This window comes from Chiloscyllium plagiosum, chromosome 1 (genome assembly GCF_004010195.1).
Source record: "Chiloscyllium plagiosum isolate BGI_BamShark_2017 chromosome 1, ASM401019v2, whole genome shotgun sequence".
Taxonomy (NCBI): Eukaryota; Metazoa; Chordata; class Chondrichthyes; order Orectolobiformes; family Hemiscylliidae; genus Chiloscyllium; species Chiloscyllium plagiosum.
In genome coordinates, this window is record NC_057710.1 from 31,067,534 (window position 1) to 31,081,294 (window position 13,761).

The 13,761-nt window shown below is 41.0% G+C and overlaps 2 protein-coding genes across 13 annotated transcripts in view; one reads left to right on the forward strand and one right to left on the reverse strand.

Moving 5' to 3' along the window:
• Positions 1 to 13,761, forward strand: part of katnal2 (katanin p60 subunit A-like 2) — a 140,762-nt gene that overhangs the window by 75,900 nt on the left and 51,101 nt on the right. For 3 of the 10 annotated variants that reach the window (XM_043715566.1, XM_043715483.1, XM_043715392.1), the window contains exons 15-16: positions 2,534 to 2,696; positions 8,123 to 8,225. In XM_043715566.1, the coding sequence (XP_043571501.1) occupies positions 2,534 to 2,696; positions 8,123 to 8,225 (266 nt within the window). Of the gene's footprint in view, positions 1 to 2,533; positions 2,697 to 8,122; positions 8,227 to 11,673; positions 12,213 to 13,761 lie in introns of those variants that run through there. The other 7 variants (XM_043716068.1, XM_043715317.1, XM_043715887.1 and 4 more) reach the window with 5 other exon arrangements.
• hdhd2 (haloacid dehalogenase-like hydrolase domain containing 2) overlaps positions 7,341 to 13,761 on the reverse strand; it is a 41,297-nt gene continuing 34,876 nt past the window's right edge. Inside the window, exon 8 of one of the 3 annotated variants that reach the window (XM_043716311.1) lies at positions 7,341 to 8,183. Coding sequence is in view for 1 of the 3 variants with exons in the window: in XM_043716480.1 (XP_043572415.1) it covers positions 10,730 to 10,803 (74 nt within the window). In the remaining 2 variants the exon portion in view is untranslated. Of the gene's footprint in view, positions 8,184 to 9,998; positions 10,804 to 13,761 lie in introns of those variants that run through there. The other 2 variants (XM_043716480.1, XM_043716254.1) reach the window with 2 other exon arrangements.

The window sequence follows — 13,761 nt, forward strand, 5'->3', positions numbered from 1 at the left end:
GCAAAAGTGAGGACTGCAGATGCTGGAAACCAGAGTTTAGATCAGAGTGGTGCTGGAAAAACACAGTAGGTCAGGCAGCATCTGAGGAGCAGGAAAATCGACATTTCGGGTAAAAGCCCTTCATCAGGAATATGCTTTGCTTTTCCAGCGCCACACTGATCTAAACCTTCAGTCCAACTTGTCCATGCCGAACAGATAGTCGTGAGTTCATGGAATGCCCTGCCAGTAGCAGTGGTGGACTCTCCCTCATTATGGGCATTTAAGCAGGCATTGGATAGGCATATGGAGGATAATGGGCTAGTGTAGGTTAGGTGGGCTTGGATCGGCGCAACATCGAGGGCCAAAGGGCCTGTACTGCGCTGTATTCTTCTATGTTCTATAACAGTAATGGTTTGACAACGAGTTTTACTGCTATCTATTTTTCCCCTCTAAATTAGGGGATTGACTCAAACGAAGACATTTAGTTAGTAGTTGGACAAATGGAAGATGGAAGGACACCAGAGTTCCACTGAAGGCATTCTGTGCCATGTGGAAACTCCAGTATGTTTCTGCATACAGTGGGCACCGCATGTTTTTATCTGGAGCAGCTCAATCTCTGGGTTTGAAGCTTAAGTAGCAGCTGGAACGCAAAATGTCTAGGCTGAGTATTATTTTAGACATTAAATGAGGTAGTGACCCTACAAATTAGCAGGTAATGATTGAAAACTTAACCACCATTAAAGGAGGTGGGAAGTGCAAGAGTTCCTAACTGCATCTTGCTTTTGAATTGGTATTCCAGTTCTGAATCCTGCCTTCCTCTGGGAAGTATAGCCAGAACCAAAGACAGGAGTATCAGCTTATAAGGAGAAGGGAGAATGAAGGTCAGGAAAGCAATGGTGAGAGGGAATTCCATTGTAAGGGGTAGAGAGAAATTTCTGCTGTCATAGACATCAGTTCACAATGGTATGCTGCCTTCCTGGTGCCACTGTTAGGGAAACCATTGCACAATTAAACAACAGTCAAATAGGGAGAGCAAACAGCGAGAGATTTTGGTACATATTTGTACCAACACTGGAATGGATGGTGAAATAGAGTCAGAAAGACACACAGCATGGAAACAGACTCTTTGATCCAACTCATCTACCCCAACCAGACATCCCAGTCTGACTTAGTCCCATTTGCTAGCATTTGGCCCAAATTCATCTAAACCCTTCCTATTCATATACCCATACGGATGCCTTTTAAGTGTTGTAATTGTACCCATCTTCACCACTTCCTCTGGCAGCTTACTCCATACACGCACTACCTTTTGTGGGATAAAGTTAGTCCTCTGGCCCTTTTTAAAATTTTTTCCTTCTCACCTTAATCCTAGTTTTAGACACTCCCAGCCTATGAAAGCGACCTTAGCTATTCACCCTATCTGTGGCCTTCATGATCTTATAAACATCTATAAGGTCACCCCTCAGTCTCCTAAATTCACATCCAAATCACTTGTATAAAATGATCCTTATGGCACACCGCTGGTCACAGGATTCCAGTCTGAAAAGGAACTTTTTACCATGACCCTGTCTCCTACCTTCAAACCAATTTTGTATCCAATTGGCTAGTTCCCCCTAGATCCAATGTAATCTAACCTTCTCAGCCAGTCAACTTGCTGAACCTTGTTGAAGGCTTTGCTGAAGTCTATATAGACATTGTCTGCCACTCTGCCTTCTTCAATCTTTGTCACCTCTTCAGAAAACTCAGTCAAGTTAGCGAGACACTATTTCCCATGCACAAAACCATATTAACAATCTCTAATCAATGCTTGTCTTTCCAAATACATGTAAATCCTGTCCCTCAGAATCCCCTACAACTTACCCACTATTGACATAAGGCTCACCAGTCTATAATTCCCTGGCTTTTTCTGACAGCCTTTCTAAAATAATGGCACATTAGCCAACCTCCAGTCTTCTAGCACTTCACCCGTGGCTGTCAATTATACATACATCTCAGCAAGGGGCCCAGCAATCCCTTCCTTTGCTTTCCACAGGTACAGGGATTTATCTACTTTTATGCATTTCACTACTTCAAAATGCTTGAATATATTCATCTCAAGAGGCTTTGTTGAGCTGTGCTTTAGAATCCCATTATGAAACTTGGTTGTGATTCAATACCCCACTAATATAGCTATGATCAGCAGGAGTCACTTACACATACATCAAATGAATTGTGAGCTTTATTTGACTGACCATTTTATGGGCAGTTAATAGAATGTTTTTAAAATACGTTTTTAAAATGGCTATCGGTTGAATTTGATGTTTACGTGGGCGTTTCAAAGACTTCTAAATGTTATTATGGGTCTCATGAGTTCTGGATATATCGCTATTTACACTGCTCTCTAAGGTTTCAATTTCTGCACCTTTTTTTTAGTCTTCAGAACGAAAGTGTCTGCCCTTTGGAACAAATGATCTGACAAAATGGTTAAGTTTGGTCATTAGGCCAACTGAGTGCAGAAGAGTTGAAGCTTCAAAACATCTTTATATTAATAGGGCCAATCAAACCTTTTCTGCAGGGAATTGGACCATGCCATGTTACGCCGATTAGAGAAACGGATTTTAGTAGATCTTCCTTCCAAAGAAGCAAGGCAAGCAATGATTCTTCATTGGCTGCCTCCTGTCAGTAACAGTGGGGGTGTGGAACTTCAGACTGAACTGGACTATAGTTTATTAGGAGAGGTGGGTATTGCATCGACGCACAAGTTCATTAAAATTATTCTGAGTTACTAATGCAAAATGTGGTGTTGGTATTGTTTGAACACAATGTCATAGTTGTTGATTTATTTTGTTGCTAAGTAACAAAGATATGACTTAGATTAAGTGGTTTATATTTACTGCTATTTAATTTTTCACAAGTTAAATTCATAAACTGGTCATGCTGATTGGATAAAAAGCTTGTTCTGGAGCTAATATTGGACAAGAAACAAAAGATGGGTTTAGAAAAGCTCTAAATAGCAACTGCGGAACCATTGCTAGGTGATGCTGTCTGAAAAATTGGTCATTATCTGACATTGATGCACACATTTTCTGGAAATCTGTAAATGTTCTATGAAAAGATAATAGAATCAAGCAGACTGTTGGATAAGACTGTATGGGAGAAGTAGCAAATCTGGAGGGGAAACTAGGTGAGGGAGTGGATTCTGAATGCAATGTACCAGATCTCAAAATATTCCTCCATAAATTTCCCCCATATTACCTAGAAAAAATCACTCCTGGGGGAGACCAGAGAGAACTCAACTCCGTTATTAAGGTGGAGAAAGTCAGAAGTCACACAACACCAGGTTATAGTGCAACAGGTTTATTCGAAATCACCAGCTTTCAGAGCGCTGCTGCTTTGTTGGGTGACTACACCTGACAAAAGAGTAGCACTCTGAAAGCTTGTGATTACAAATAAACCCGTTGCACTATAACCTGGTGTCATGTGACTTCTGACTTTTGTCCATCCCAGTCCAACGCCGGCATATTTACATCATTGAAAGTGAGATAATCAGTGAGGACCAACTCTTCCAATCATAGGCTGTTTCTCTCCCATGCTCGCTGATAGGCTCACAGAGCCTAAGCCTGAGAAACTGCCTGTGATGGAGGAGTGGTTAGGGAAGGGAGTGCAGGCAGCAGATCAATTGTTGGGGAAGGTGGAGGCCAGCTTTCACTGTATTCACTGGGGCTGGGAACTGCAAGGAGGGAGGAAAGAAGTTGAGACTGTAAGGGTTTCTTCAAAGTGGACATGCCCAGAAGAGATGTGGCAGTGAATTAAATACTAAATAAAAACCGAAAGAACTATGCATACTGTAAATCAGAAACAAAAACTGGAAAAGTTCAGCAGTTCAGCATCTGAGAAGAGAAACAGAAGTTAACATTTTGGTTCCGGTGACCCTTCCTCAACCTCGGGTCACCATACCTGAAAAATTAACTCTGATTTTCTTTACAGATACTGCCAAACCTGCTGAGCATTTCCAGCAACTTCTCTTTTTGAGACTGACAGGGTTCTGGTAGAAAGGGGTCATACTACAAGGGAACTGGGAGAGGTTTCAATGGAGGTCATTAGAGAGAGTGGGAACACTGCAAGGGATGTAATGCAGAATACTACTTCAAATCATTTGGGGGATGTGGGCATTTCTGGCTGACCAGCCAGCTTTTATTACTCATTCCTAGTTATTCTTCAGAAAGTGGTGTTAAGCTGTCTTCTTGAACCCCTGCAGTCCATGCGGTGGAGGTACACCCACAATGCCCCTAGGGAGGGAATGCAGGCTGCAAAGGGATGTAGGGGAGAGAGGAAGGCTGCAAGGGCAGGTGCATAGGGTAGAAAATAGAAGATTGCTTAAGGGTGGAAGAGAGAAGCCTCAAAGAAAAAAGTTTCAATCCAGTTGACAAAGGAATACTCAGCTATCTAGATGAACTTAAAATCACTAAGGCGCAAATAAATGTAGAATTGGTACCTTAAGGCTAGGATGTGGAGGTGCCGGTGTTGGAATGGGGTGGACAAAGTTAAAAAAATCACACAATATCAGGTTATAGTCCAACAGGTTTATTTGGAAGTACTAGCTTTTGGAATGCAACACCCTCATCAGGTAGTTGTGGAGCAGGATCATAAGACGCAGACTTTATAGCAAAGAATTACAGTGTCATTCAACTGAAACAATATATTGAACAAACCTAGATTGCTTTTAAGTCTTTCATTTTTTAGGATGGCTTGCAGGTTTCAGTTCATTAATATGTATATCCCAGCACTACTTTTAAGTCACATTTTTGAGATAAGGTTTTATAACAAAAGGTGACATCTTAGCTCAGACAATGCATTAGAGGTGTGAGGTTAGAGTCTGTCTGTATCCCAATCTTAAGTTGGACTGGTTATTTCCAAAGTAGGAATTTATAAAATGTTACATGGATCGACTACCAGCATTGACCTCTTGCAGATTGTGTGTTTTGAGCCAAATAGAATGTATCTGCAAATACAAATTCACCCCATAGATTTATATGTATGTGTGTACGTGCATGAGAGAGAATGCGTGAGAGAGTGCATGAGTTACAGATAGTGAGGAGGATTGGCAAAGGATACAACAGCATATAGATAGATTGCAGATTTGGGCAGACAAATGGCAGATGGAGTTTAATCCGCACAGATGTGAGGTGATTCATTCTGGAAGATCAAATTCAGGAGGGAATTATCCAATAAATGGCAGAACCTTTAGCAGCATTGACTTAGTGAGGGATCTGGGCGTACAGGTCCACAGATCCCTGAAAGTGGCAACACAGGTGGATAACGCTTGCCTTCATCAACCAGGACATCAAATATAAAAGTTGCCAAGTTATGTTACAGCTGTGAAAAACTTCAGTTAGGCCACATTTGAATATTGTGTGCAGTTCGAATTGCCGTACTATCAGAAGGACATGGATGTTTTGGAGGGGGTACAGAGGCTGTTTAGCAGGTTGAGGGGATTTTTCGGTAGGGGGAGGGGCCAGGGAAGCTTTGCTTTCACTAGAAAGGTGGAGGCTGAGGAGTGACCTGATAGAGGTCTACAAAATTGAGAGGCATAGATAAGGATGGGTAGTCAGGGGCTTTTTTCCCCCCCAGAGTAGAAACGTCAACTACAAGAGGACATAGATTCAAGGTGAGAGGGGCAAGTTTATGGAATAAGTGCAGGCAAAATGTCTGACGGTGGTGGGTGCTTGGAATGCAGTGGAGTTGGTAGAAGCAGTCATGTTAACAATGTTTAAGCCATATAAGACCATAAGACATAGGAGCGGAAGTAAGGCCATTCGGCCCATCGAGTCCACTCCGCCATTCAATCATGGCTGATGAGCATTTCAACTCCACTTACCTGCATTCTCCCCGTAGCCCTTAATTCCTTGTGACATCAAGAATTTATCAATTTCTGCCTTGAAGACATTTAGCGTCCCAGCCTCCACTGCACTCTGTGGCAATGAATTCCACAGGCCCACCACTCTCTGGCTGAAGAAATCTCTCCGCATTTCTGTTCTGAATTTACCCCCCCTAATTCTAAGGCTGTGTCCACNNNTCCACATGGGGCCTAACCAGAGCTTTATAAAGTCTCAGTACCACAACAGTGCTTTTATATTCCAACCCTCTTGAGATAATTGACAACATTGCATTCGCTTTCTTAATCACGGACTCAACCTGCAGGTTTACCTTCAGAGAATCCTCAACTAGCACTCCCAGTCCACTCCGTACTTTGGCTTTACGAATTTTCTCACCATTTAGAAAGTAGTCCATGTTTCTATTTTTTCCAAGAATATCTTGATAGACAACTGAATGGGAGGTGAACAGAGAAATAGAAACTGCCTATGGGCAACAAGTAGTTGGTCTAAATAAGAATTAGGAATTAGTGCAGGCTTGGTAAGCCAAAGAGCCTGTTCCTATGCTGTATTGTTATTTGTTTTTTGCCAGTAGCCACTAAGTGTCCATGTGTCAACACAATTACAGAAGGTAATACCAGAATGCATCAACTAAATAATCTTGCCATGACAGGCATTTGACTTCGATATAAATGTGGAATGAAAGGCTAGTCTAATTGCAGCCACATAACTACAGTTGATTGTCAGTAAAAACCCATCTGATACACTAATATCCTCTAAAAAATTTGCCATCCTATAAATTCTGGCCTGTACATGACTTTGGGCTTACAGCAATGTGTTTGACTTGGAACTGCCTTCTGGGCACTTAGAAATGGGTAATAAATGCTGGCCTAGCCAGCAATATATACCCCCATGAACTTTTTTTTTAAAAAAAAGAGAGAATGAAAAGCTAGTCACGAAAAATCTCAAGTGCCCTCAAGGAAAAATAAATGATTTGTGCTCTGCAACACAGCAGACACCGGGTGCTGAAGCCTTCCAGTTGCAGGAATTCATTCAGAGGTCAGTTGTTTAGGACCATGCACAATTTTGACAAGTGTTGAGTATTTAGGAGCAGACAGAAGATAGGCCGCTGCAGAAATATACATTGAAGGGACATAAGAATTCACAGAAAAGGGAGACAACTATTGCAGTTCTGCAGTTGAAGGACTAGGAACCCTCCAACCACAAGGGATGAACTCAGATTTCTCCAGTTTCCTCATTTCCCCTCCCCCCCCCACCCCACCCCCCCACCTTGTCTCAGTCAAATCCCTCAAACTCAGCACCACCTTCCTAACCTGCAATCTTCTTCCTGACCTCTCTGCCCCGCCCACTCTGGCCTATCACCCTCACCTTGACCTCCTTCCACCTATCGCATTTCCAATGCCCCTCCCCCAAATCCCTCCTCCCTACCTTTTATCTTAGCCTGCTGGACATACTTTCCTCATTCCTGAAGAAGGGCTCATGCCCGAAATGTCAATTCTCCTGCTCCTTGGATGCAGCCTGACCTGCTGTGCTTTTCCAGCAACACATTTTCAGCTATTAATACATTACCCTGGCGATAAAATGGATGGTGAGGCAGACTGATTTTACATACCTATGTAAGGAAAGGCGGGAACAAATGGGTAGACTTCAATTTTTGGGGGGGGGGGGAAGAGGAGGAGCAGGGGTGCCTCTGTGGATCAAGAACACACTTCTTCCACACCATTTGCTTGACACAACCTCAATTCCCACCCTGTCCTGGACTCCGTAATAGCCACTATTGACTCTTGGTGCTGACAGAAATGATGGACTACCAGCTGCTCCCAAGGCAGGACTCCCTCTCAAGTGAGGGATAAAGGTGCCACTTAAGTAGGATTCAGCCAACCGCAGTACAATGCAACTGCAGGGCAGGCTTGCAAAGAACAAGTCAGCATCCAAGAATTTTCTTCCAAGCTATCTTGTGTAGTTCCACCTCCCCTCAATGCCACCACCACCACCCCAGCACTCCATTTCCCATATCATCTTGTCTTCCTGTTTAATTGATTTTTTTTTTGCCACTTTTGATTTCCCAATACTCCTTGTCATGGTTTAATTTTCACAGCAACTTTGCCTTCTAATGACACATGTGGTGGATTTGGGTCAAGATGCTCTACATTTCTGCTATTTTCTTTGTGTGACATTCATGTGGGAGCAGTTCAAAAGACATCAGTTTAAATTTGTCAAAACCGCAACCACATTCCTTGTATCATTTAATTCTGTACTTTCTATAACAGGAGACCAAAGGTTATTCTGGCTCTGACATCAAGTTGGTCTGCAAAGAGGCAGCTATGCGACCTGTGAGAAAGATCTTTGATGCATTAGAAAATCACCAACCAGGTAGACTAAAGAAAAAAAAACTGAGCAGCAAATACATTAGCCACACAAAAATAGTGATTGAAATCGTAACTAATACATTGTGTGAAACAAATTACTGTGCTTTCTGGTTTGCTCCTTTTTGAATATACAAACTAGGAACAGTAGGAGGACATTTGGCTCTTCAATTCAGCGCCACCATTTAATATGAGCATGGCTGATTTTCTATCTCAATGTCTTAATCCCACTTTCTCCAGTTATCTTTTGATGCCTTTAAAGTCTAAAGATGTACCTCTCTATCTTAAATATATTCAGTGACTGGGCCTCCAGAGTCTTCTGTGGTTGAGGATTTCACAGGTTCATTGTCTTTCTAAGTGAAGAAATGTTTCCTCATCTTGATCCTAAATTAATCTACTCCATATTCTGAGACTCTGTCTTCTGGCTCTAGAGTTCCAAACGAAGGAAAACATCCTCCCTTGTAACTGCTCTGTCCAATTTAGAATGCTCAAATTTTATATTAAAATTTTATACATTTCAATCTTCTCCAATCCTTCTAAACTCTGACATTTACAGGCCAGTCAGATCAATATCTTATTACAGTACACACCTGCACTTTGGTTATCAGCCAATGAGACTCTGCTACACTTCCCCATGACAAGTATATGTTTCCTTACGTAGGGAGACCAATTCTGCATGTAATACTCTAGGTGTGGTCTAGAGTAATAACTGTAATAAGACATTCTTGCAATGAAGACCAATATACACTTGTTTTTCTAACTGTTTGCTGCATCTGTCTGTCTACTTTCATTGACTGGTGTACAAAGGCACCCAAATCCCTTTGTGCATTCACATTGCCTAATATATCACAATTTAAATAATACTCTGGTTTTCACAATGAAGTGTATAACTTTTGGCAATCTTATATTGTCATATGCTTGCCCACTCATTCCACTTATCAAGTCACCTTGCAGCCTCCTTATAACCCATAATCCTGCTCAGTTTTGAGTCACCAGCAAATTTGAAAATATGCATTTAGTTCTCCCATCTAGATCATATATTATCCATCATGAATAGTTGGGTCCAAACATTAAACCTTGTGGTACTTAATTGGGCACTGCTAATTGCTCAAAACAAAAAAACATTTATTCCCACTCTCTTGCTGTCTAACAAACAATTCTTGATTCATACACCACATTTCGTGTGCCCACTAACCTTTTATGAGGCACCTTATCAAAAGCATTCTGGAAATCCAAATGTACCATATCCACTGATTCTCCTCATTCACTTTACTAGTTAAATCCTGAAAAATAAAACTTCAGTAGATTTGTTAAGCAGAGTTTGCCTTTCACAAACCCATGTTTAATACTGTTGATGCTTTTCAAATGTTCGGTTATCATATCGTTTATAATAGACTGTAGCATTTTCCCCACTACAGATGTTAAGCTAACTGGTCTGTAATTTTTTTTAAAACCTCTTTCCCTCACTTTTCATGTACTGGGGTTATGTTAACTGGTAGGCAATATCCGAATGGTATTATCACTAGATTATTAATCCAGACACCCTTGTAATGTTCTGGGGACCTGGGTTCAAATTCCATTATGACCTACGGAATTGGAATTCAATAATAATGTGTAAATAAAAGTCAAACCATGAAACCATTGCGAATTGTTAGAGAAAAACCCGTCTGGTTTATTAGTATCCTTTAGGAAAGAAATCTGTCATCCTTATTTGGTCTGACCTACATGTGACTCCAGACCCGCAGCAATGTTGTTGACTCTTAACTGTCCTCTGGGCATTTAGGGATGGGCAATAAATGCTGATCCAACAGTGACACCCACATCTCGAATGAATAATGTAAAAAAAAAATTTGCAACCCTCCAATCTGTAGGAATTGCTCCAGAGTCAATAGAGTCTTGGAAGGTGAGCACCAACTTATTAAATGTTCCACAACCATTTACTTTAGTACTTAGGAATGTAGATTATCGAGCCCTGGTAATTTGTTAGCGTTTAACACCATTAATTCTGCCAGACCATTTTCTTACTAATACTGATTTCCTTCAATTCCACAATTTTACTAAACCCTTGGTGCTCTCACATTTCTTTATGTCATCTTTGGTGAAGACAAAATCAAAGTACTTGTTTAATTCTTCTGCCTTTTGCTTCTCATTATAATTTCTCTTGCTTCTGGCTGGAAGGGATTTGGCTTTACTGATCTTTTCTCTTCACAATATGTTCATCATATCTTTATTTCACAAATCCTTAAAAACCATAATCATGACTAAAGAGGAGTTGTTTGTTATTTAAACAACCATAATACTGTTATTTTGTGATGTTCTGAAGGTAGACTTCACAAGACTGTTCCATCTGGGGTGGAATTTTATTCCTCTGGACGAAAGTTCAAAAGATGGTCTAGGCTGTGCTGGGTGATTGAACAGGAAGACATCCCATCACCTTCATGCCTTCCCTTAGTTAGGTCTAGGCCATGAGGTCTCTTGACGGTTTTCCCACCTCAGGGACAACTGAGGTCCTTAAATGGCCATTGTTAACGGTCTTGCTGTTACTGGTATCTCATGAGCATCAAGAGAGGCCAGGATATGCAGGTCTACAATGAGGAATACACTAGATTTTAGGATGTTCCCTCCTGAACATTTTAACATTGCCCCTGTCAAAAAGAGTGAGAATGGTGATCTTCACAGTAAAACAACCTCCCTGCCCCCACTTCACCTCTTAACACAATCTCTCTAACTGCCCCTGGCAAATCCTCTCCACACACATTATTTAAGTGGCTCCATCGTCAATCATCTTACTATGCTGTAGAGCAATAGCTGGCAGCTTTTCAGGGTGGGGTGGTGCCCTGTGCACTAAATTTCTGGGAGGTCTGATAGTGAAAAGTAGCTGCCAGATGGAACTTAATGCCATTAGGCTTCCTGAAAATGGCCATTTGCAGTCACCATTAGTTTTCCAGTTGGTAACAAGCCTACACTGATACCATTACATTCAGCCTTTAAACCTGTTGTTTCTTTGACTAATTATACAAAGGGAATTGAGTTTTGGCCTTACTTTGATCACCTGGTGAACTACATACATTGTTTTGGGCCACTGTTTTACCTTTGGGCAAGTTTCATTGAATGGGTTAGGGGAATGATGATGGGATAACATGCTGGCTGCATTCAGAGTAAAGAAATTTGTTATAAGAGGCTTCAAATGGGATGTCAGGAAGCTTATGGATGCGAGTAAAAGGTAGTCTCAAAACAATTTCTGGTATCCCTGGATAGAAAACCACCAGAAAATACTGGAAGCATTTGGCCAGTCTGGCACTGGCAGTGGAAAGGGTAGCAATGAGTATTCTAGATCTTGGCCAATCAAGTTCAGATCAAATCATGTAGTTGAGCTGAATGTGCGTGATTTTTCACTTGTTCAGGTACTATATTCCAGATAAAGCATGTACAATTTTCACTTCTTTTGCATTCAGGAAAAAACAGCCTACCCACTTTTCAACTGGAAACAATCTCCACAAATGATGTTCTTGACGTGATAATTCATACCAAACCATCTGCTAAGAATCTTTGTCAGAAATACACTGCCTGGCAGCGTGAATATGAATCTGTATGAATCAAGAGATGCAAAAAACAATTACAACAAAAAATGTTTCTTCCAGATTGAAGGCTGGCTATGGTGACCTATGACATTTTAAAGCAAAACTGTTTCTTTAAGAATAAGTTGGCATCTGCAAGTTGAAAATTCAATAGGAGTATCATTTCTAGACTTTTGACTACAGGTGCTTTTAACATAATGGAGACATGCAAAACAATAGCTCAAACAAAGGTCACCAAAACACCACTCACATACAGTTCAGTGATTGAAGCAAATGTTAGAACTGTCATTGATGGCAAGCATTTCACAATATACAGAGGCAGCAGAGAAAGAAACATTTTGGTGAAAAAAATCTCACTTTTTAAATTACACAGTTTTTATGATATGTAGGTATCTAAGTAATTTCAGGTATTAGCTGGGAGTTATGATTTATTGGCCTCTTTATCCATTGGCTGCTCATGGCTGCTTCATACCATGCCAAGATTAAATCTTGTGTTAGAAGGTTAATGCTGTTCAAAAGCCATTATTTGCCTCATTGACAGTCAATGGACAAAAATTTGCTCAGCATTTTCTCTTAGTTCATTATCTTTAATTCAAGATAATTTTAAAATGTTTTGATAAATTATACCTGTACTTATGAACTGTGAGATGGGAAAATAAAAGAAATGCTGCCTAAAACTTTCAAATGTCTTAAGTCTTTTCTCATAATATTAAAAATTGCAGTTTCAAATGTCCTTAAATTTAGTACTGTTGCAGAATTTTTCTCCCCAAACTGTATCATACTAAAGTATCCTGTGAGGAAGACGCATGCAGATTATTTTTGGTAGTAATCAGCCACCCATCAGTGGAAATATGTTTCCTACTGCCAGAGTGTCCAATCCTTTCATAATCTTATACGTCTCAATCAGATCCCCTTTCAGTCTTCGAAACTCAAGGGTATACAAGCCCAGTCGCTCCAGTCTTTCAATGTAAGGGTATCCTGCCATTCCAGGAATTGACCTCGTGATTCTACGCTGCACTCCCTCAATAGCCAGAATGTCTTTTCTCAAATTTGGAGGCCAGAACTGCACACAGTTACTCCAGGTGTGGTCTCACCAGGGCCCTGTACAGCTGCAGAAGGACCTCTTTGCTTCTATATTCAGGTCAGCATACTATTAGCCTTCTTCACTACCTGCTGTACCTGCATGCTTACCTTCATTGACTGGGGTACAAGAACACCCAGATCTCTTTGCCCCTTTACCTAAATTGATTCCACTGAGGTAGTAGTCTGCCTTCCTGTTCTTGCCACCAAAGTGGATAACCATACATTTATCCACATTAAACTGCATCTGCCATGCATCTGCCCACTCACTTAACTTATCCAGGTCACCTTGTAATCTCCTAACATCCTCATCACATTTCACCCTGCCACCCAGCTTTGTATCATCAGCAAATTTGCTAATGTTATTGCTTATCATTCTATATCATTAACATATATTGTAAAAAGCTGCGGTCCCACACTGGTCACTGCCTGCCATTTCGAAATGGAGCCGTTTATCACTACCCTTTGTTTCCTATTAGCCAACCAATTTTCAATCCAATCTAGTACTTTGCCCCCAATACCATGCACCCTCATTTTACTCACTAACCTCCTGTGTGGGACTTTATCAAAAGCTTTCTGAAAGTCCAGGTACACTACATCTACTGGATCTTCCTCGTCCAACTTCAGAGTTACATCCTCAAAAAATTCAAGAAGATTAGTCAAGCATGATTCCCCCTTCATAAATCTATGCTGACTCTGTCCTATCCTGTTACTACTATCCAGATGTGCAGTAATTTCATCCTTTATAATAGACTCCAGCATCTTTCCCACCACTGAGGTCAGACTAACTGGTCTATAATTACCTGCTTTCTCTCGCCCACCTTTCTTAAAAAGTGGTACAACATTAGCCACCCTCCAATCCGCAGGAACCGACCCCGAATCTAT